Source organism: Pseudoliparis swirei, chromosome 19 (assembly GCF_029220125.1).
Source record: "Pseudoliparis swirei isolate HS2019 ecotype Mariana Trench chromosome 19, NWPU_hadal_v1, whole genome shotgun sequence".
Classification (NCBI taxonomy): domain Eukaryota; kingdom Metazoa; phylum Chordata; class Actinopteri; order Perciformes; family Liparidae; genus Pseudoliparis; species Pseudoliparis swirei.
In genome coordinates this window covers 3,841,344-3,865,800 of record NC_079406.1, presented here as the reverse complement: position 1 = coordinate 3,865,800, position 24,457 = coordinate 3,841,344, and the positions used below count along the sequence as shown (strand labels likewise).

Here is a 24,457-nt window from a genome sequence, read left to right as displayed (position 1 = left end):
ATGTGTGTGTGTGTGCACTTACTGTACGTAGAGAAACTACTTCAGTAGTTGTTCCTCTTCTAACTGTGGAAACAACAACAAAGAGAGTCAGCTAACGTCTGTTAAAAGAAAACAAAGCGAGGCCTCAAAACCTCAAACAGTCGCTGCGTGAAGATCAAACCGCCGTGAGCTCCATCGACCTCTTCCTGTGTGAGAAGATTGACGTTGCTTCTTTTTTTTTTTATCATCCCTCTCTCGTACTTTTTATTGTTGTGGACATATTCAGTTATGATCTTTGAAGTTATTTCCTGTTGAAAACATGCAATCATTTCCTGCCATATACACCCACACAAATTGTGTGTGTGTGTGTTGTGGTGGAAGAGGAAGGCACAGACACAGAGGTTAGAGAGGTTAGAGCGAGCTGCTGTCAGAGGAGCACGCCAGAACGCCGCTCGGACTCTCAAACCGACTTTTGAAGCCATCGAGAACCCCAAAATTAAATGACAGGCTGGACGGCGGCCTGACCCGCCTTCCCAGTCCGGAGGATTTCCAGTGAAGACCAACGGGTTCGTTCGCTGTGACAAATTGAGGGAAGAGGAGAGGAAGACGAGGCAACAAGTAGAACCCTGGAGAGGAGCCGTGATGATGGAGGACCTGCCCGTCTACCACGGAGCCATCGGCAAGGGGGAGGGCGAGAGGCGGCTGGCCCGAGACGGGCGGGACGGGTGCTACCTCGTCCGCGACAGCGACTCCGTGGCGGGCGTCTACTGCCTGTGTGTGCTGTGAGTACCACCACACACCTCAGCGGAAACATGGTGCTATTTTTCCTCTATTTCTGAGGTTATCAGGGTTCATACGCGTGTTGACCAATGGGTTTCCAGGACTTTAAACCAAATTTCCATGACCAGAATTGTTGTGAAATCTGGGTGTATACACAAGTATATACCGAAAATGATACAAACGAATGAGACAATAATTTGATTAAAAGAATAAATATATATTTTAATCAAAGATTACATATTTATATAAATCTTTATTATTTTAATCAAAGAATAAATATTTATTCTTTTCATCAAAGAATAAATATTTAAATACATCTTTATTTTTTTAATCAAAGAATAAATATTTCTATACATCTTTATTTTTTTAATCAAAGAATACATATTTATATAAATCTTTATTATTTTAATCAAAGAATAAATATTTATATAAATATAATTTTTTTACATCAAAGAATAAATATTTATATAAATATTCATTCTTTTCATCAAAGAATAAATATTTATATACATCTTTATTTTTTTAATCAAAGAATGAATATTTCAATACATCTTTATTTTTTAATCAAAGAATACATATTTATATAAATCTTTATTCTTTTAATCAAACTGCGTAAATGAACATATGAATATAACTAATTTCCATGACTTTTCCAAAACTTTTGGGATTTTCCAGGTCTGGAAAATAACCATTTTTAAATTCCATGACTTCTCCAGGTTTTCCATGACCGTACGAACCCTGAGTTATTGAGATAAATAAAAGCACAAAAAGGCGTTAACTGAAGTATTAATGGAAAAACACCCCCAAAAAAGACGGTGGCTTTTACCAAGTGCCACAGTGTCACGTTTCATGAAACTGCAAGGTCAAAAGGTCACCGCTGTTTCTGTGTGTGCAGGTACGACGGCTTCGTCTACACGTACCGACTCCACAAGGACGCCACGGGCTCCTGGGCCGCAGACGTGAGACTTTTCCAGCGTTTTTTAAAACTTTTCTCGCTCCTCCTTAAACACTTTACAGGAGGCCACGCCCCCCTCACGTTGGGTCTCTGGGTTGTTTTTTTTGAGTGACAAGCCTAATTTGAGCAAAACTATGAATTTTTTGTTGTTGTCGTTCATCGAGAACGACGGCGCGGAGAAACCTCTTCTTTTCCTTTCACAATAACAACCTGTGATGTAAACCTAATCCCTCCCTTACCCCACCACAGCAGAATTAAGACTCCACGGCATCAGCATATATACTCCAGAGATGGGAAACGTAGAAATTGCAGTTGACAGCGTTTCTGATGGGATATGTAATGGAGCGCTGAGGGTTGGCAAACACGCGCAGACGTCTGAAGTCGGTGTCTCTCGCTGACGAGCGACGCGAGAAGCTGTTGTAACGACATTTGGCCTTCAACGCCTTCGCTGACAGCCTCACGCCAACAGACGGAGGACTGGAATTAAACCGAGCTCAGTGGCAGGTTTACATTATTCATGTGCAATATCAATCACTTTAACCACACATGTTTGATTGATTGATTTCCAATTGGATTTCAAAGAATCGTTGTTTTCTCTCTCACCATTGCAGTCGCATTGATGGCACAGAAGGAAAACAAACAGTTTGAGTTTTCCTCTTCTAATCATAATATACAAAATATAATCAGAATAATGCTTCAGTTTGGTAATGTTTAACCGACAGCTTATGGGGAAGTTTACTGCGATATCAAAATGATCTGAGAGAACCTTGATGGCGTTTTAATGAAGCCAAATGAAAGAAAGTCACATGAAACTGCTGTATTGGACGACTAATATAACTTATATATAAATATCATTCTGAATAACTTTATGCTTTGTTTTCATATGATTACAAAAAATTATCTATGTGTCTTTTTACATTGTCTTCAGTCACAAGTAAAGCTGTTGGGATGCTGTTGGGACACTTAAAGCCTCTTAAATGTCACACGTAAATATGATAATAAACACATTTGGTTGTCTAACTAAATATATATATATGTATACAAATTAAAAAGAATAAATGTATATATAAATATATATATTTATATATACAGGACTGTCTCAGAAAATTAGAATATTGTGATAAAGTTCTTTATTTTCTGTAATGCAATTAAAAAAACAAAAATGTCATGCATTCTGGATTCATTACAAATCAACTGAAATATTGCAAGCCTTTTATTTTTTTAAATATTGCTGATTATGGCTTACAGCTTAAGAAAACTCTAAAATCCTATCTCATAAAATTTTAATATTTCCTCAGACCAAGTAAAAAAAAAGATTTATAACAGCTGAGTGTTTGTCAAGGCTCAGGAAACCCTTGCAGGTGTTTCGAGTTAATTAGACAATTCAAGTGATTTGTTTAATACCCTACTAGTATACTTTTTCATGATATTCTAATATTTAGAGATAGGATATTTGAGTTTTCTTAAGCTGTAAGCCATAATCAGCAATAAATCAGAATAAAAGGCTTGCAATATTTCAGTTGATTTGTAATGAATCCAGAATGCATGACATTTTTGTTTTTTTAATTGCATTACAGAAAATAAAGAACTTCATCACAATATTCTAATTTTCTGAGACAGTCCTGTATATTAAATATATATATTAAACATTTAAAAAAGAAATAAATATATATATATATTAATTTAGCTTTAAAGCCGCCGGAGTATATATTTCATCCTTCTATCGTATTTTTATTTATTTAGCAATTTCAGATTCAATTTATTTCATGCAACTTCCCATTTATTGATAACATTTTATTTCCTTAAATGTGGATCAGCGGCCCGGGTTCATGCGGGGGAAGTTTCTGCCTCCACTTTCATCGTATCTGATGTATAAGACTTAAGTCTCATTTCCAGCAGCCGTTCCTCTTCATATTTCCCCGTGGGACTTGAATGTGGAGATGAAGTCTTCCTCTGCCCTCCCCCCCCCCCCCTCTTGTGTTTCAGACCACTCTCGGTGTGCGGAAACAATATTTCCGGCAAATCAGGAACTTGATAGCAGCTTTCCAGAAGCCGGGACAAGGCATCGCCGTCCCTCTCCTCCACGCCGTCACGGCCCACACGGAGGACCAGACGCCGCCGGTCAATGTCCGCCACGCTAAATATTGACCTCATTATTGAATTATGAACACACAAACAACCTCCCTGCATGATGCCGACTGTGTGTCTGAAGGGAATGTTTCTTCTTCTTCTTCTTCTCTCTCTCCCAATTAATCAGCTCCTGTTAGTTCAATCGAGGCATTTAAAGCTCGAGCATCCTCCCAGCATCCCCCCCCCCCTCTGCGGCACAGAAAGAGCCTCATAACTTTTCAGAGGTGGTGGCGTGTGAAATATTCAGCTGCTGAAACATTAATCTCCATCTCCGCATACGTAAGCTGACAACAATACTGTGCTCTGTTTTCTTAATGCAATTCAGGTGTGTGAATGGCAAGAGGAAATAAATGATATTGGTTGGAAATAAACTCTTTTAAATGGGGTCACACACACACAAACACACACACACCGGAGCCCCCCCATCTGACATATGATGGGGAACCAAAATTCAATTTGACATATTGAAGTACTGATTTTCTCGAGGAGAGAATGCTGACTGCTAGAGAGGGGGGAGGGGGGGGGAGAGGAAGGCGGGGGGGGGGTGAAATATGTCATTCATCTGATTGACATTACTGGCTCCTCATGAAAAAAATGAGAGCAAGAGAGACAGAGAGAGAGAGCGAGAGATCGAGAGAAACAGCGAGAGAGAGAGAGAGCGATAGTGAGAGAGAGAGAAAGAGAGAGAGAGAAGGACCATCCATTCAGCCCAGACCATTCTTCAGTGCAGCGGTATCCTAGCAACCGGACCCTCCATCCTTTCCGAGGTTGGACAGTATCTGACGAAGCATATGGCGGAGCGCGGCCGCTTAGAAACGTGCCAGTCGGGATGAACGTGTATATATATATATATATGTATATATATATATACACTGTATATCACCAGAACGTGAGCATTGTGCGGCGGCTTTGTCATCCGCAGCCCAGGAGGGAGAAAACACACACAAACAATTAATGGCGGGCAGATGGTGGAGTGACTGTGGGAGGGTGGCGAGGGGGGGGGAGGCAGACGGACGGGGAGGGGGATTAGTGGTGGCTCCATTAAAAAAAATAAAAGAAGAAGAAAAACAAACTTCTCTACTTTCTTATAAAAACTTTGTTTTTTGGGGTGGGGGTATGTGTATGTGTGTGTGTGTGTGTGTGTGTGTGTGTGTGAGGGGGGGGCTTGGAAGTAGTGCACTTGGAGTCTGATTGGCGTTTCCTAATGAGAGGAGACAAGCTGCAGAGAACAGCTCAGCCAACTCCAGGTCCTGCCCCTCATGCACTCACCACCCACTCGCTCAGCATCAGCTGTCACATTTATTCTTCCCTTTCTCTGTGCATCATCCCTAGCTCTACCTCTCTCTCCTTCCTCTTCTGACAGTCGCAGGTTTCTCATGCACATCTCGGTTTGAGCCATAATGATGATGCGAGTAACGACAGCACAGATTTGAGATTTACAAACTCCCAGAAACAAGAACAAAGAGAGGAACACGGAAAAACGTGTGGAGGGAAGACGGAGAGACGGAGAAGAGAAAGAGAGATGGGATAAGATGCCAGAGAGAGAGAGAGAGGGAGAGAACGAGATGGAGATGACACCAGAGAGAGAGAGGGAGAGAGCAGACGGAGAGAGAGAAATAAGCAACGATACCGATGAAATCCCCAGAGAGCAGTCTGGTAATTCACACGTAATAACTTTAATCAGCATTGTAACCCAATAAAGTCAGATTGATTCTTTCAGCGAGGATATTTACTATAGCATTTATAACTCTTTGCAAAAATGTAACTGTTTTTTCTATTGATTAACAATACCGACACTTATGAACAACAGAACTTCCAGTTGAGCACTTTTTTTCAGTGTGAAAGCACTGGCTATGTACATTCTTGATTCTTAGTATACACACTCATACACACTACTGTTGGAGCACACGCACACACACACACACACACACACCAGAGGAGGGGGAGGGGCTTCCTCCTCTGAAGGGGGGAGCGCCAGCGTCGCCAAGGCCTCTCTCACACAATATGTAAACGATAGTATATCCGAGGTCAACCGACGGAGGAACTCAGACGGCGACCGGAGAGCTCTCGAGTTTTTGAGTCGTGATGAAGAGGAGGGTCTCGTTCACTGGCGATCCTCAAAAGTCTTTTGTCTCTCCAGTCCAGAGAATCCGAAATGAAGAACATTGTCGAAACAGCAAACGACGGACGGTCGGTCGGTCGGTCGGTCGGGATACAAAAAGCGAAGCCACAGCCAAACCACACACCGCTTGTGCCACTGTTAGAAATTGGAGAACTGGACGATAATAATAAAATACCATCATTTTGTCACGATTAAAGGCATTTGGAAATAACTCTTTCCCCCCCTAATCTCTCTTCTTGCTCTTTTTCTTCTTCGTCTTCTTCGTCCTCTTCCTTCTTTTTTGTGTTTGATCCGGTATAGAAACAGTAGAACAAATCAGAGTGGAGCGTCTTTGGCGGGGGGCGTGTCTCGTGTCTCTGTTACCTGCCCCCCCCTGCCTCGCTGAGAGTCATGAAGTGGATGTTGGAGGGGCAGTCGGAGAGCTCCGGCTGCCCCTCCACGGGGAGGGAGTAGTAGCCGTCGTAGCCCTGGACCCGTCCGGCAGACAGCAGCTGCTGCTTCTCCGCCTCGCTCCACGGCCGGCTCCCCACGTCCCCTAAATCCGCCCTCTTCCTCTCCTTCAGCCACGCCCCCTCCACCGCCCTCTTCCTCGCCTCCTCCCTGACGCGCGCCCTCTCCTCCTCCTCGCTGCCGCCGTAGCGCACGCACAGGCACAGGGCGCCCTGCCGCAGGGCGATGTCGGCGAAGCGCCGAGTCCGGCCGTTCACCGCGGCGCTCATCTGCGACACGCTGACGTTGACGCCGCTCTCCAGGACGCGGCCGCCGGCGGCCCCGAGGCCCAGCGCCAGGTCCTCCTCGATGGGGCGCGACTGCAGGAAGTGGTGCGTGTCGCAGCCGCGCACGGTGAAGCTCAGGCCGCTCAGGTGGACGGCGCCGTGCAGGACGGCGGCCACGCGCCGGCTGTCTTCGCTGGCCACGCCGATGACCTCGGCGCTGACGCGGCCGCGGGAGACGGCGAAGCGGATGCTGGGGCCGAGGAGAGAGGGCCGCGAGCCGAAGGGCGGCGGGCGGGCGGGGCCGTGGCGGGCGGAGCCCACGGGCTCCGACACCAGCGGGAGCCTCTCCAGGGAGATGAAGCTCCGCAGCTGGCGGCGCAGCTCACACTGGATCCCCAACACCACCTGAGGAGACACGCGCTGCTGGGTCACTGGGACAGGGGGAAGACAGATTGGACTATGGACTTCCATGACCTTCACGTGACCTTGCCATGACCTTTACGTGGTCTTCCCATGACCTTTTAATCAAACTGTATAAATGAACATATGAATATAATACATTTCCATGACCTTGCCATGACCTTTACGTGGCCTTCCCATGACCTTTTAATCAAACTGTTTAACCCTCCTGTTGCCTAATGGTGCGTTCACACCGGACGCGTCGAAAAAATTCTCTACGCGTCTGACGCAGCAGTCTTGACGCGCGTCGAAAAAAGTGTGTTCACACCAGACGCGTCGGGGGCGGAGTAATAAATGAGTCGAGGAACCACAGGACCGCAGCGTACTTCCACTTTTTAGTGGACTGAGCTGCACTCTGACTGCGCTTCTCGCTGCTCTCTCTCTCTTCTCTCTTTGATACGTGTCTCTGAGACTTTTCCACCTACGGCGGCAGATCTCCTCTGCCATGAAACACATATGCCGGCGGTTGGTTGATAGTAAAGTACAACAAATAGCGAGAATAAAAGCAAATACATACATTCAAAATTTACCAGGTAGTCCCACGGCTTCTCCCACCTTGTTCCACGCTTTATCTTTATAGCTCCGGTTTCGGTAAGCATAAAGAGTTGTATCGTAAAGTTCGGGGTGCCCACAGACGGCGATAATAATCTTGTCCTCCATTTTTTTTAACCGGCAGGACGATGACGAGCGGAGCTGCTCAACGCTGATTGGCTGACGCAACTATGACTCACGCGTCTTTGCTGCCAAAGTTGGGAAATTTGAACTCACGCGTCAACGAGCTGCATCTGCTCACTCTGTTCGCTGAGTTCGCCCCGCGACAAACTCTCTGTTCGTGCTGCTTCAAACGCGTCTGACGCGCTGCTCGCTGGAAAATACGCAGCTACGCAGCTTCGACGCAGCTTTGCATTGACTTTACATGTAATCTCGACGCGCGTCAAAATGTTGACGCGTCCGGTGTGAACACACCATTACCCCCATTCAATGTTTAACCCTCCTGTTACCTTTATATTTACTGACATATTTTACCCTCGGGGTCAAGTTGACCCCAGCAATTAAAACCTCCAGAAAATTAATAGAATTAATATTGTTTTCCAAGTTTAAGTGTGAGGTACTTTATGTTTGTTTGTTGACGACCTAAATAGCCCTTTAAATATATAAAAAAGTTGATATTTCTTATATGTTTGACACAGTGAAAAACAGCCTGGGGTCAAATTGACCCCAAAGAACACCAACGTTAAACATTGAATGGGGTCAAATTGACCCTAAAGGTAACAGGAGGGTTAAATGAACATATGAATATAATACATTTCCATGACCTTCTCATTATCTTTGAATCAAACTGTTTAAATGAACATATGAATATAATGACCTTTCCATGACCTTTCCATGACCGTAAACCACATTTCCATGACCAAACATTTTGTGAAATCTCGTTGACACAAATGAATGAGAGACGATAGTTTGATTAAATTAATAAATATTGATATAACTGTTTATTCTTTTAATCAAACTGTTTAAATTAACATATGAATAGAATACATTGCCATGGCCTTTCCATGACCTTTATCCAAATTTCCATGACCAAACATTTTGTGAAATCTCGGAGACAATAGTTTGATTAAATGAATACATATTGTTATAACAAACTGTTTAAATGAACATGACACATTTTAATGACTGTTCTGAAACTTTCGTGTTTACATTTTTTTTCTGGAAATATACATATTTTAATTCCATGACTTTTCCAGGTTTTCCATGACTGTACGAAAATTAGTATATAACACAATGAAAGACAATAGTTTGATTAGAAGAATAAATATTTAGAAACATGTTTATTCTTTTCATCAAACTGTTGAAATGAACATATGAATAAAACAAATTTCGATTACTTTTTCTAAACTTTCGGGATTACATTATTTTTCCAGGCCTGGAAATAGCCATTGTTAAATTCCAGGACTTTTACAGGTTTCCCATGACCGGATGAACCCTGAGTTATCGAGAGAAATGAAAGCACAAAAAAGGCATAAACCGAAGTATTAACTGAAAAACACCCCCAAAAATACGGTGGCCTTTAATCAAGTGCCACACGTGGGCCTCCCGGGAGCCATGGTGATGATATAATAAGGTGTTTCATTAAACTCAAAGGTCAAAAGGTCAACGCTGTCATTTTGTGACATCTCGGTGTATACACCATAAACGACACAAATGAATGAGAGACAATAGTTTGATTAAAATAATAAACATCTATATCAATGTTTATTCTTTTAATCAAACTCTACAAACGAACATATGAATATAACACATTTCCATGACTTTTCCAGGTTTTCCATGACCGTATGAACACAAAAAAAAGACAACACAGAGGTTTGGATCCACTTAAACGACGCGTCATCCTCACCAGACTCTTTGAATTGTAACAGGAAAAGCTCGTTAATGACGCCGCTTCTCCTTTTCAACAGCGTCCCGGACGCATCTGCACAATGGCTCTTTTTTTTTTCTACTCAGAAGACTTTTGACTCGTGAATAATAGAATGAATGAGAGCTGAATCCCTTTCAGCCGTTCCGGTGTCGCGGCGCCACGGCATTGTGCGCGCCGACACACTGTCAGTGGTCTTGACACTCGAACAGAGCCATAATTCATCTTATTTGTAACAACTGTGCTACACACAAAAAAAAAGTCTAAATGTCTGCCGCGGAACAAGAAAACCCGAGTGGAACATCGGCATAATAAAGACTATTACTTTCCTCGTCTCACACTCACGTTGTCATTCTGCTTTTAAGGGAAATTATTTGGTTTCTTTGAACCTTTTGCACAGGAAGCAGCGACGGTGCTTCATTTAATTCACCATTTCTACCTAAATGACTCGTCTTGTGATGTAAGAGTCTTTTGGTTAACGGTCTAAACTTTAAAGAAATTAAATTTACAACGATATGAAACAGATAGAAGCAACACATCCTCCGATTTAAGAAGCTGGAACCACTTCAATGACTATGGATTTCTTCTAATTGTAGATTTCTTGATTGACTAATTGTTTTTTCGACATACTGATATTGAAAAACATAATTTTTTTTTACGTGGTGTTGATTCCAGCCATAATGTTGTCGGAAGAACCCCAAATGAGTCACGAAACATGCAGAGAAAACCCCCCAGATATTTTCGATGTATTTGGTATATACCGAACTTATTATTCGACCAATCAGAAGCTCACCTTGCTGGAGTCCCAGTCCTGCGTCTTAGTCTGGGTCTTCATCAGCTCGTAGGTTTGCTCCATTCGGCCCACTTCAGGCTTCGGGAAGCCCGGGACGACGTTATGGAGCTGGAAACCAAACAGCTGCAGCCAGCTGCCAATGTCTGGACACACACACACACACACACACACACACAAAGAGAGAGAGAGAGAGAAAATTGCACGGCGAGGAAAAAGTTAGAATATAACGCGTATACCGTGAAGCAAAGAAAAAGTCATAAGGCCGGGCAAACAACCCCGTGTACAGGAAATCACACACGGTGTGAGAATCACATGGCGCAGGGGGCTGGGCCGGCGTTTCCCCGACACACACGTTCTGTGATAAACAATCCTGCAGCGGGGAAACGGGGACAGGCCGAATGAATGTTCCATTAACCAGAAGGACACGCGCACCCGCCCACATCCCATATTCATTCTCCCGCTCTCCCCCCCGCCTGCGTTTCTGTTTGGTCTCTGGAGGGAGGCGGTGCGTCGTCGACAGGCAGAGGCAACAAAACACGACGGGCCGATGTTCAAGGAAACGAGTTGATCAGAGGCATCGGAGGCCGGCGCCGCTTCCTGTCACCTCATCTCTCTCCCGCCAGGCAGCTTACCTGTAGTTAGTGGAGCGTTCGCTCACTCTATGGCAGATGTTTAGTATGTGTGTGTGTGTGTGTGAGAGTAGGTTCTGTGTGTGTGAGAGTAGGTTATGTGTGTGTGTGTGTGTGAGTAGGTTCTGTGTGTGTGAGTTGGTTATGTGTGTGTGTGTGTGAGTAGGTTCTGTGTGTGTGAGAGTAGGTTCTGTGTGTGTGTGAGTAGGTTATGTGTGTGTGTGTGTGTGAGAGTAGGTTCTGTGTGTGTGAGAGTAGGTTATGTGTGTGTGAGAGTAGGTTATGTGTGTGTGTGTGAGTAGGTTCTGTGTGTGTGTGTGAGTAGGTTCTGTGTGTGTGTGTGTGAGTAGGTTCTGTGTGTGTGTGTGAGAGTTGTTTTTAGTGTGTGTGTGTGTGAGTAGGTTCTGTGTGTGTGAGTTGGTTATGTGTGTGTGAGTAGGTTATGTGTGTGTGAGTAGGTTCTGTGTGTGTGTGAGTTGGTTATGTGTGTGTGTGAGTTGGTTGTGTGTGTGCGTGTGTGTGTGTGAGTAGGTTCTGTGTGTGTGAGTTGGTTGTGTGTGTGCGTGTGTGTGTGTGTGTGTGAGTAGGTTCTGTGTGTGTGTGAGTTGGTTGTGTGTGTGTGTGAGTTGGTTGTGTGTGTGTGTGTGTGTGAGTAGGTTCTGTGTGTGTGAGTGTTGTGTGTGTGTGTGTGCGTGTGTGTGTGTGAGGTTCTGTGTGTGTGCGTGTGTGTGTGTGTGTGTGAGTAGGTTCTGTGTGTGTGTGAGTTGGTTGTGTGTGTGTGTGTGTGTGTGTGAGTAGGTTATGTGTGTGTGTGAGTAGGTTCTGTGTGTGTGTGAGTAGGTTATGTGTGTGTGAGTAGGTTATGTGTGTGTGTGAGTAGGTTCTGTGTGTGTGTGAGTAGGTTATGTGTGTGTGTGTGTGTGAGTAGGTTCTGTGTGTGTGAGTTGGTTATGTGTGTGTGTGTGAGTTGGTTGTGTGTGTGTGTGCGTGTGTGTGTGTGAGTTGGTTGTGTGTGTGAGTAGGTTCTGTGTGTGTGTGAGTAGGTTCTGTGTGTGTGTGAGTTGGTTATGTGTGTGTGTGAGTTGGTTGTGTGTGTGCGTGTGTGTGTGTGTGAGTAGGTTCTGTGTGTGTGAGTTGGTTATGTGTGTGTGTGTGAGTTGGTTGTGTGTGTGTGTGTGTGTGAGTGTGTGTGAGTAGGTTATGTGTGAGTGTGTGAGTAGGTTACGTGTATATGATCGTGGACTACAGGAAGCGGAGAGGAGAGCACACCCCCATCTCCATAGACGGAGTTGCAGTAGAGAGGGTCAGCAGCTTCAAGTTCCTCGGCGTGCACATCTCCGAGGACCTCACATGGACCACGCACACCACTCACGTGGTGAAAAGGGCCCAACAACGCCTGTATTTCCTTAGGCGACTGAGGAAATTCAACATGGCCCCCCGCATCCTCAGAACATTCTACACCAGTACCATCGAGAGTGTTCTGACAGGTTGCATCACCGTCTGGTACGGGAACTGCACCGCCCTGGAGCGTAGGGCACTACAGAGGGTGGTGCGGTCGGCACAGTACATCGTTGGAGGTGAGCTTCCTCCATCCTGGACATATACACCAAGCGGTGCGTGGTCAGGGCCAAACGGATGATGAAAGACAATAACCACCCCGGCCACAAACTGTTCACCCTTCTACCGTCAGGCAGGCGATACCGCAGTATCAAGTGCCGCACAAACAGACTGAGGGACAGCTTCTTCAGTCAGGCCATCAGGCTGCTGAACAAGGACTGAGACCCTCATTAACACTACACACCAGAACATATTCTGTGAATATCTATGGCCATGGTGTATATTTTATTACATTGTTTTATATATATATATATTGTATATATATACACATATATATACATTGTTTTATATATATATATATTGTATATATATATGGTATGTATATACATATATATATATATTGTCTCAAAAAAGTGTATATTTTATTACATTGTTTTATATATATATATTGTCATGATGTATATTCTATTACATTGTTTTATATATATATTGTTAATACTTTCTTCTTTTTTGTGTGGATATTGTATAGTTTATTCTCATTCTTATTCTTTTTTTAGTCTGCTACTGCTGTCGGGTGTTTTGCACATAAGAATTTCACAAACCGATTATACTTGTATAAAAGGGGATGTGACAATAAAAACTTGAAACTTGAAACTTGAAACTTGTGTGTGTCTGTGAGTGTTTTCTGTGTGTGTGTGTGTGTGTGTGTGTGTGCGTGTATGTGTGTGTGTGTGTGTGAGTGTTTTCTGTGTGTGTGTGTGTTTGTGTGTATGTGTGTGTGTGTGTGCGTGTGTGCGTGCGCGTGCGAGGCTCACCCGTAGTGAACTTGGTCATCTCCTCCACGCGGCCCACGGGGCAGTTGTTCTTGAAGGCGTACACGTTGAACGGCGCCGGCTCCTTGCTCAGCTCCGCCCACAGCTCGTGATTGGGCGAGGTCCACCGGCCGGCCAGCGTGTCGTAGTCCCGCCTCCCCAGGTGGACGAGCCGGGTCAGCGGGTCGTAGAGGCCTCCGTGGAAGCCGATGACGAGCTGGAAGTCCGGGTTGGAGTCCTGGTAGACCTCGCCGTACGGCGTGTAGAGGATCTCCTTGACCAGCCGCCCCTTGCTGGAGAAAACGGCCCGCGGCGTCCCGACGCCGTCGCACGCCACGTAGTACTCCTCGCCGCTGCTCAGCTCCATGGCGATGAGGTGGCCCTGCAGGTCGTAGTACAGCGACGTGATCAGGCTGCTGCTGTGGTTGTACAGGTGGCTGACCCGGGTGGGGTGCGACAGGTCGGCGTAGAAGAACTGCAGCTGTTCGCCCTGGCTGCTCTTGGCGGCCACGCGGCGGCCCAGCCCGTCGTAGCGGTACCACGCCGTGTGCTCGCTCGCCCGGTTGAAGACGCGCGTGAGCAGCCCGTTGGAGTTGTAGTCGAACAGGTCGCTGGCCCGCTGGCGGAGGAAGCCGTCGTCGTCCACGCTGTACTGCAGCTCGCCGAGGTGCGTGATGCGGTCCCGCTGGTCGTAGCGCAGCGGCGTCAAGCTGGGATGAAATGAAGACGTCGTAGTTTAGCCTGTTAGCGTGCTAGTATTTACTCGTTAGCACTAACCACGTCATTGAGCTGAGGTTGATCGGAATTTAAGTTTTTTTCCCGGATCATAAAGCTGCGTTCACACCAAAAGTAGTCAATGCACAGACGTGAATGGTTGGGATTGACGCCTCAAGTTTAAATATGAAAACTTCGGCGAAAAATTCGCCCGACGCCGAGTTGCGACAGCCAATCGGCGTCGAGCTGCTTCTCCGGTGGTGAATCTAACTGCTGCTCTAGTGGAGCTGGAAGAGACATTCAGACGTAGAGGTGAAGGTCACCGAGCTGTGAGCCTACGGGTGATGTCATGTATAAATATATATATACACTACCGTTCAAAAGTTTGGGATCACCCAGACAATTTCGTGTCTTCCATGAAAAATCACACTTTTATTTATCAAATGAATATAAAATATAGTCAAGACATTGACAAGGTTAGAAATAATGATTAATATTTGAAGTATTAATTTTGTTCTACAAACTTCAAGCTCAAAGGAAGGCCAGTTGTATATCTTATATCACCAGCATAACTGTTTTCAGCTGTGCTAACATAATTGCACGGGTTTTCTCATCAGATATTAGTCTTCTCAGGCGATTAGCAAACACAATGTACCATTAGAACACTGGAGTGATAGTTGATGGAAATGGGCCTCTATACACCTATGGAGATATTTCATTAGAAACCAGACACTTCCACCTAGAATAGTCATTTACCACATTAACAATGTAGAGAGTGTATTTCTGATTAATTTAATGTTATCTTTATTGAAAAAACAGTGCTTTTCTTTGAAAAATAAAGTCATTTCTAAGTGATCCCAAACTTTTGAACGGTAGTGTATGTATATATATGATATTAATGTTATGAACACAAACACAAGGGCGTTACATGTTCCGACATTTATGGGATGTGCACAACAAGTATGAAGCAGAACTAGTGGTTAGTTCTTCCGTGAAGGAAATGATAACTGTTTCCACAGAGTAAAGCCACAGAGATAAGCCCCGCCCCCTCCAAGGCGGTAATGAAGCGAAAAGCCACAAACTCACGCGAGTAAAGCGTTGCCAACATCCGCAACGCTTTTGGTGTGAACGCAGCGTCACGGTCAGTCTGGGTAACGTACATGTCCGAAATAAATGCTAATTCAGAAAACAGGCGTTGAGTTCAGTCCAGACAAAAGTTGACCAACTTGGCATTGCCGTCCCGAAAGCCGTGGCGCTAGCAAGGCTGGAACTCGGATACGTGCAACACACACACATTGTGACAACCCATCCGACGCATCGCCGGTGCGGTCCACTCACCGCGCGCTGGTCCCATGGCTGAGCAGGTTGATGTTCCCGTTGAGGTCGTAGCTGTAGCGCCACTGCGGCCGCTCGTTGACCGAGGCGCTCTGCAGCTGGCTGTCGGCGTCGTACTCGTACGTGTAGCGCGTCACGTTGTTGTCCACGCCCACCCGGATGTCACAGGTGGTGGTGCGCCCCGTCGAGTCGTACTGGATGGTCATCCAGTAGGCGATGGATTTGAGGATCTCGTACTGGACCTCGACCACCTGGCCGTAGGAGTTGAACACCTTGGTGTGCTTCATCAGATGGGTGGTGATCACCTGGGGGGGGGGGGCGAGGACGGGGAGACAGGGGGTTGGTTCACGATCCGCGAGAGAACACAACGAACCAAAACAATGAAGTTATGGGCAATAAAAGCTAAAACCAACGAGCCGACAGATGCTCCGTCGCTTCGCAAAGCAGTCGATCTTTTGTTAATGTCGTGACATTAAAGTCAGACGACAGACGTGCTCACTCATGTGTTTCTGTAGTCCCGCCTACCTGGTTGAGGTCGTAAAAGATGACGCTGAACTTGCCGAACTGCTCCACCCGCCCCGACACGTCCACGTATCGGTACAGGTCGATGGGGAGAGGCGTCTCGTTGATGACCGCCTGCATGCTGGTCACCCGGAAGTTGTTGTAGCTGTAGTCGAACCTGGCGTTGACCAGGCCTTCTTCGCTGAAGCGGAAGATCTGCCGACTCGTCAGGGGACCTATGAGTGGGAGAAATCCACCGATGTTTAAGCTTCAATGACACGCATTAGCAAGTGTCGATTTTTATTTGTATTAGTGGCTGCAATGAGGCTGCTTTCCACTACGATTTTTTTAAAAAGCGGGTTTAATACGGCCACTCTCAATTCATGCTCAATGTCGAGCTTTTGTTTTGAAGGGCAACAGCGGAAAAGCCCATCTCACGGAGAATGGCTTTTGGCAAAAGGCCAAGAATCAGCGTGTCTTGGCCGTCGCGCCGGCCTAACCTGCTCACGGCGTAATCTGCTAACGGCGTAACCTGCTAACGACATAACTTGCTAACGGCGTAACCTGCTAACGGCATAACCTGCTAACGGCATAACCTGCTAACACCGTAACCTGCAAACGCCGTAACCTGCTAACGACGTAACTTTCTAACAGCGTAACATGCTAACGGCGTAACGGAAACACGTTCACGAAGCTACAGGCATTTCAACATATATTTAATGACTTAGTTTTATGTCCGTGTGCTTTCAACTTGTGTAATATCTAAAAAAGTCTTCAATTAACGTCTTTCTGCATTTCCCCCTGCGCCCCACCTGTAGTACCCCTGCGCCCCACTAGAGGGGCGTGCCCCACAGTTTTCGAACCACTGGTTTTACCTGTAAAAGCCAAGAATCAGGGAACTTGGTACAGCCATTTCAACATGTACGCCTTAGTTTTACGTCCGTGTGCTTTCAACTGATGTGAAATATGTGAAGTCCTCAATAAAAGTGTCTTTCTGCATATCGCGGCCCTCGCCGTTGGCCACCGTCGCCACCCGGCACAAGCCTTTTCCTAATGAATTCAGATGGACTAATTCACCATCATTAACAAAGACACGCGCAGCGCAATCCATTCCGACTTAACTATCCCCACACACCTCCGTGGCATTTCCACCGGTGACCTTTAATATGGAGAGATAATGAAATCTAAAGACAATAGCCGCGATGGACCAATATGCTCCTTAATGTCAGAACGTCAACTTTAACAACACCATTCGTCACCTCGGCCTCCGTTTGGAAAAGGAGGCCCGCTAATGAAACACCATTACGGTGCTCTTCGAGATGACTCTGATTGCAGTTAAAATGACTAAGTGTCTCGCTTTCGGAGACTGCAGAGAGCCGGATCAGCATCACATCACATTATTTTTTTATTTTCTGTGCGATGTTGATTCTAAACCTTCGCTAATGGGGGGGGGGAGGGGGGGGGGTGGCAGAAGCAGAAGAGAGTGAGATGGAGTTTTTTTGTCTTCCTCCACAGCCCTGGGGAACTCGCAGTCTGTTTCGTCTCGCTTCTCTGGCTGTCACTTCCCCCGAGCTGTCATCTTTCCTTCCTCCTTTTTTTCTCCTGTTCCTTTTCGTCCTCGCCTACCTCTCTCTACACCTCCGTTTCTATACTTCCATTGGTCCCGATGCTCTTCCTCGTCTCCTCTCGGGGGACAATTACCGCTATCGCTCCCTCTCTCCGAGGCTCCGTTTGTTCTGCCCAAATGAGATCAGTTAAAGGAAGGTGAGAGTCTATTCACAGTGAGGGCACACACACACACACACAGCTGTGCCGGCGTAGATTAGTGACACCTGATCGCGGCGAACCAACCCCAAAGCTGTGTGAAGTGAACCGGCGGAAGAGATTAGAAAGCTCTCAACGACCCCGGAAAAAAAAATAATCCGTAACTCGAGGGAATCGTTGAACCGTCTTCACAACGACGGCGCCCGAACATCGCCGCCGCCGCCGCCCGGAGGGTTCCGAGTCACGGCGTTGCCATTACCGGGCGGTACTGCAATTTACTGCAGTGCAGCGTCTTTCTAACTAATTTCGTGAAACAATTTCCACGTTATGATTGATGGCCTCTGGGAAGGATTTCAAGAGTTCCCGTCCCACGCAGACGACGTGTCTGAGTGGAACGAGGAAACATGAATGACTGTCCACGCACGCGGGGGCTGGCTCTTCCACTCGGAGCACGCCGGGTGTCGTTCGCACTTCTAACTGTGACTGCGTCTCAGATGAAATGGCAGCGCGGCCGACTCAAAGCCAGACGACGGAGTTTTGATACCTCTCCGCAAATCCGACCCGCCGCGATCGGGCAGTCGAGTCACAGCGCAGTCGAGTCGCAGCGCAGTCGAGTCGCAGCGCAGACGCTTAGGAGTTGCGTTAACGAGACGTTTTTATGCTCGGAGATGGCGTTTTTTTTTTTACGGGCACGTGACGTGAGTGCGTCTACGCTACCTATCTGCCGGTAGCGTATGGAGCTGATGAAGCCGTTGTGGGTGAGGTGAATGGTCTTGATGGTGCCGGAGGCCTCGTCGTAGGTGAAGGTCACCAGGGTGGAGTCGTAAACCACCTCGAAGAGCCGCGCTGCTGGAGTGTACCTGGAAGAGAGAAAGAAGACGAAAAAAGGTAGGGACGAATTCACAGAATAGACGATAAATTACACGTCGAATAAAACGGAATTTTTACGACAACATTTGAACATAAAGTATAAGTAAACCTGCCGTACACCTTCTGAATAATACAAACAGCCCTTAGGGGCTTTCAGCGCTCCATCAAAATCAAACATGGCTGCTGTGGCAGTTATGGTCCTTCAAAAAAATCTCCAAAATAAGGCCGTTTGTTTCAGTGTCGCCCATCGAGGAGCAGAAATGCGAAATGTTAAATGCCCCCAAAAAAACACACTGCCCGAATCAGTCGCCCCAACTTTCATTAAAATCAGATCAGTGGCGTCTGACATGGTGTGATTATTAAAAAGCGTGACCTTTAATCAAGTCTCCCCCATTAGTCCAATCAGAGATATTATAAGGACGGCTGTGTGTGTGTGAGTGTGTGGCACGGTTTGTGTAGTAGTGCTTTTACATGCCTGAAATTAGCCTTTAATTACACTACCGTCATCAAGCCAAGTTCAGTGTGGTGGTATGCAGTACGACAAGGCCAAGATAAATAACGCCTTAAAAGTTTTTATCAGAAGCAAACCGGCACTCCTTCCACACCGCACCACCTCCTCAAACAATGGATAATAATAATAAACGACAGGGTTCACACACATGGGTTTTAATGACTTTTCAATGACTTTTTAATGACTTCAAACTGAATTTCCATGACCAAACAATTTGTAAAAATCTCAGAGTATTTAAATGACACAAATGAATGAGAGACAATAGTTTGATTAATATAATAAATATGTATATCAAAGTTTATTCTTTTAAATCAAACTGTGTAAAACATATGAATATAAGAATATTTCCATCACTTTTCCAACACTTTTTTGGAAATTTCTAGGACTTTTCCAGGCCTGGAAATAAACCATTTTAAAATTCCATGATTTTTCCAGGTTTTCCATGAACGTAAGAACTTTCCTCAAATGAACCGATAAAAACCAACAGCCGGTCATATATCCTGCATATATACAGTATATATATATATATATATATATATCTATATAAATATATATAAATAACAGAAATATATATTTCTATAAATACATATTTCTATATAAACATACATTTCTATTATATATATATTTATATATAAAAAAAAGATATATATAAATATATAAATACATACATATATATACAGGACTGTCTCAGAAAATTAGAATATTGTGATAAAGTTCTTTATTTTCTGTAATGCAATTTAAAAAACAAAAATGTCATGCATTCTGGATTCATTACAAATCAACTGAAATATTGCAAGCCTTTTATTTTTTTAAATATTGCTGATTATGGCTTACAGCTTAAGAAAACTCTAAAATCCTATCTCATAAAATTTTAATATTTCCTCAGACCAAGTTAAAAAAAAGATTTATAACAGCTGAGTGTTTGTCAAGGCTCAGGAAACCCTTGCAGGTGTTTCGAGTTAATTAGACAATTCAAGTGATTTGTTTAATACCCTACTAGTATACTTTTTCATGATATTCTAATATTTAGAGATAGGATATTTGAGTTTTCTTAAGCTGTAAACCATAATCAGCAATAAATCAGAATAAAAGGCTTGCAATATTTCAGTTGATTTGTAATGAATCCAGAATGCATGACATTTTTGTATTTTTAATTGCATTACAGAAAATAAAGAACTTCATCACAATATTCTAATTTTCTGAGACAGTCCTGTATATATATATTATATATATAAAAATATATATAAATATATATTTTTCTATATTTATATATATATAAATACATATATATATATATATATACTGTATATATCCGCGTCCCACCTGTAGATGACGCTGCGTCCCGTCCCCAGGTACTGAGTCCTCAGCAGCCGCCCGTCCAGGGCGTAGTCCTGGATGAAGGAGGACTGGCTGTCCGGGGGAGTGTACACGTTCCTGTAGTAGCCAATGGACAGCAGCGACTGCAGCGTGTGCTTCGCCATGCTGGGCATCGTCACGGCGACCAGGCGGTTGGTCTGGTCGTACTCGAAGACGTAGCGCCGCTGGCTGTTCAGCAGCAGAATGATGGACTGCGGGAACACAGACGGGTGGTAAGGAGTGAGCATCCTGGAGCTCGGTGGGGGGACGGGATCTTTCTTCATCCGTCTGGGGAGCTCATTGTTTTTATTTCAATGTCATTCGGGGGGAAAACGTCAGAGACGACCTCGGTTTCAGCTCGAGGATCATTTATTTTTCAGTTAATCGTTGACGGCGATTTAAAGGCGACACAACTCAGATGAAAACATAGTTTGAGCTACTTTTCTTCACCTCAGTGGAGAAAAAACATGCAACATTTTGTCTATTTGGATCGACAGATTTCTCCTAAATTCACCAAATATTATCATTAGATAATGCCTAGTTTGCATATTTAACATTAAAATCCCAGAAAACTTCCAGTACAAAATGTCTTTGTCAGGAATTGGGAACATATCCTTGTGATATCTATTTGTTTAAAAATATTTTCCCTATTCACCTGCAGTGTGTCGCCTTTGATTCCTAAACTAAACCAAATCCCCATAACTGGAGAGGAGATCTGTGTTATTTTATTATTATTTATTTTATATAAATATATATTTATATACATATATATATATATATACATATATACATATATATATGGATATATATATATATATATAAATAAATATGTATGTGTATATATATATATATATGTATATATACATATATTAGTTTGCTATTGAATTTTGCATTTACTTTGCTGGCAAGAAAAAAAGAAAAAAAAAGTCTTTGCCTGCAGTCCTTTAGCTATTTCAACCGTCTAAAACAATATTGTGTAAAAAATACTTTTCTATTCAACCGTGAGGTATAATATTAATGTCTAAATAATATATGCAAGTATTAATGATTTCAAGATGGTTCTGTAATATAACCTCATTTGCTCTGCAATGTTCTCAGACCCAAAAAATTCGACGTGAGACATATCTCAGGCCGAATATCATTTCATTAAATTAAAAATAAGTTAAGAATTAATCTCAAGGGCGGAAATTACCGCTGCAGGTGGCACTCCGCTTTGTCACACCTGTGAAGCAACATAACGCTCTCTGCGTGTTGCATAAAAACAGGACACACGTGTTTGTCTGTGAAACCCACTTTGAGGAAACCACGGGTTTCTTTTCTTTTCACCACTCTGTGAAAATCAAGTTATAGAGTTACATAATTCATCACAATGAACATATTGGCTGCTCATACGGCTGCTGTAGCTCAGTCGCGAAGCTATAATACTGTATATGTATCTATATATATTTAAATAGATATATATATACTGATTTAAAAAGTCTGCTTCAGTGAACTCCGACATAATATTCACTCTGCAAATTGATTTTCAAAGTAAAATACAATGAATGGGAGCTGGAGGCTGCCTCAAAGGACGTGGAAAAAAACACATTGAAAGATTGGAGCACTGTAAATGATTAGAATTCAGTCTTTCTTTCGTTTTTCTTTGCAGCTTTAGCGTCACACAACAGAAGCGCTCCTCACACTTGCGGCGTTACTTTCGCAATCACCTCGAAGCGGAGAACAATGGACGAGCAGATGCGTGAGAATATTTTGCAAAGAGTTAAAGACCAAAGCCATCGGGACGTCGGGCCTCACTTTGTCTGCGTACGTGTAGCTCCATATCTTCCCGTTGACCCAGGCTCTGGACACCACGCGGTCGTTCTCGTACTCCAGCCGCTCGGACCAGTCCCCGCGGCGGATGGCCGACAGCAGCCCTCCGGCCGAGTAGCTGACGTTCACCTCGGTGTACTTGCTGCTGGGCGACCAGACCACGGGCCGGCCCAGCGGGTCGTACTGGATGTGGAGGGTGAACTTCCTGTGGTCGTCGTAGATCTTGCCCACCCGGGTGCTCTGGTCGAAGTCGATGGACAGCAGGTTCCTGTTGTGTGCCTGGAGGAACATCATCAAAATATCAGCTAGAGGAAGGAGAAGATATATATATATCCATACACTACCGCTCAAAAGTTTGGGGTCACGTAGAAATGTCCTTATTTTTCAAAATAAAGCACTGTGATAACATAAAATTAATCATCAATACATTCTCTACATTATTATTGTGGTAAATTACTATTCTCTGGTGTTTAATGAAGTCTCTACAGAGGTGTATAGAGGCCCATCTCCAGTGTTCTAGTGGTACATTGGGTTATTGCCTTAGAAGACTAACAGAGGGGTCGAAAACCCTTGAAACCCCTTTGTATGTGAGCGCAGCTGAAAACAGTTATGCTGGAGAGAGAAGCTATATAACTGTCCTTCCTTTGAGCCACAAGTTTGAAGAAAAATAAATATTATTATTATTATTTCTAACCTTGCCAATATCTTGACTATATTTTATATTAATTTTGCAATTAATTTGATAAATACAAGTGTGAGTTTTCATGGAAAACACAAGATTTTCTGGGTGACCCTAAACTTTTGACAAAAGTTTAGAACACTTCTCCCATTTTTCCCTTTGTTATTGAAATAAAAGCAGTTCAAGTGAACAACCTGAAATGGTCCAAAGGTAAGCGACACTCTGCTGTGACAGATCTTTTGCCATTTGTTGATAAAAAGGCGAAAAGGCCAGATTGCACAACTTTTGTTTAAAGATCTGTGAGGTGCACAATATATACATTTTTAAATTGTTTTATTCATGTATTAATTTGACTGTTAGATAAACAAAAATGTGGGCACTCTGGTTTTTTGACCTCTTTTTTAAAATCTATTTTAATGTATTTATTTTCCTGTTCTCTAGGTGGGAGGGCGAGGTTTGTTATCTGTTAAAAAAAAGATGTAAATATCAGTTAAAGTATGCTTACTGTGTTATGTACCTGTCAATATTTCAAAATTTTAAAATAGATATTAAATATATATATATCTGTGATGCATTCTGACTTATTCACATGTAGGTTTCCATATGTTTTTCCTTCGCCTGGTGATGTTTGCTGGTTCCCACGGTGGACTAACCCACGCTGTGTGGTAATGAATTTAGAGGACTCTCCTTTCGCTGAGCTCGCTGAAGTCTAAGTAGGTGATTTAGTGCTTTACCCTGAGCCTGCGCTCATAAGTGCTGTAGTTAGTCTTGCTCTGCTCCTTCCGCTGCCTCCACTCGATCAGGCTGGGCGCGTGGTCGCCGGGCAGGCTGATGTTGCAGCGGCTGGCCGTGGGGCTGACTCCGCCCCCGGCGCCTCCGGGGAGGAGGGGCTCCGTGATGAGCGACAGCTCCATGCCGCTCGGCAGCGTCACGAGGAACGAGCCGTCGGCGCTGACTCTGTACGAACTCTGAGCGTGGTCTGAAGGTCACACACACACACACACACACACACACACAACCACACACACAACCACATACGCACAAGAAGAATGCAGGAGGACAAAAGTGTGAACAATAATCAGTCGTTGTCCTTGAAAATAAATCAAAGAGACAGAAGGATGAGATCCAGCAAGACGACGTGAATGCAGAAGACATGAAGACGAGTTCTTTTGTTTTTCTTTTGTTTTGCACCGACGGTAAAAAAGTTTCCTCTCAACGACGTCGGCGCCGCACTGTATCTTTATAAACAATATAATCTATTCAACAACAACAAGACTGTGAGAAAGAATGGAAGTCGGAGAGCAAGAGAGCAATAAAAAGAGGAAGAGAGAGAGAGACGCAGTAAAGGAGGGGTGCTTGGCCTTGCATGACGGCTTTTTTCACACCTCAGAAAAGGTTTCTCAGAAATGTGTTCTTTCATTTCCACAAATAACTTACATATGTGACTTTGTCTTTTTGCCATTTCCACAAAAAACACAATTAATAAGAAAAAACAAAAATGACAATAAAAATATATTTTCGACCATAAAGTTTAATTCCAGGTCATAAAACTGTGCAGTGACTTATATTC

At 44.1% G+C, this 24,457-nt stretch overlaps 2 protein-coding genes across 3 annotated transcripts in view; one reads left to right on the top strand and one right to left on the bottom strand.

Annotated features, from left to right (window-relative positions):
• The first annotated feature begins 207 nt into the window (after window positions 1-207).
• On the top strand, window positions 208-4,319 carry sh2d1ab (SH2 domain containing 1A duplicate b). Its single transcript, XM_056439532.1, has 3 exons — window positions 208-761; window positions 1,655-1,718; window positions 3,701-4,319. Exons 1-3 carry the CDS (start codon window positions 622-624, stop codon window positions 3,860-3,862), a joined length of 366 nt encoding a protein of 121 aa, XP_056295507.1. The 5' UTR covers window positions 208-621; the 3' UTR covers window positions 3,863-4,319.
• Window positions 4,320-5,498: 1,179 nt separating this feature from the next.
• The window catches only part of tenm1 (teneurin transmembrane protein 1), a 233,911-nt gene continuing 214,952 nt past the window's right edge, over window positions 5,499-24,457 (bottom strand). For both annotated transcript variants that reach the window (XM_056438944.1, XM_056438945.1), the window contains 9 exons: window positions 23,622-23,866; window positions 22,194-22,487; window positions 20,367-20,611; window positions 18,380-18,522; window positions 15,923-16,134; window positions 15,401-15,702; window positions 13,352-14,058; window positions 10,351-10,493; window positions 5,499-7,087 (listed from right to left, as the gene is read on the bottom strand). In XM_056438944.1, coding sequence (XP_056294919.1) covers window positions 6,326-7,087; window positions 10,351-10,493; window positions 13,352-14,058; window positions 15,401-15,702; window positions 15,923-16,134; window positions 18,380-18,522; window positions 20,367-20,611; window positions 22,194-22,487; window positions 23,622-23,866 — 3,053 coding nt within the window. In that variant the 3' untranslated portion in view covers window positions 5,499-6,325. The remainder of the gene's footprint in view (window positions 7,088-10,350; window positions 10,494-13,351; window positions 14,059-15,400; window positions 15,703-15,922; window positions 16,135-18,379; window positions 18,523-20,366; window positions 20,612-22,193; window positions 22,488-23,621; window positions 23,867-24,457) is intronic.

Bases quoted from the DNA above. Each gene is read 5' to 3' on its own strand.
- sh2d1ab (XM_056439532.1), top strand. From the start codon at position 622: ATGATGGAGGACCTGCCCGTCTACCACGGAGCCATCGGCAAGGGGGAG. The intron at 762-1,654 runs GTGAGTACCACC...CTGTGTGTGCAG, and splicing joins GTCTACTGCCTGTGTGTGCT to GTACGACGGCTTCGTCTACA. The intron at 1,719-3,700 runs GTGAGACTTTTC...CTTGTGTTTCAG, and splicing joins CGGGCTCCTGGGCCGCAGAC to ACCACTCTCGGTGTGCGGAA.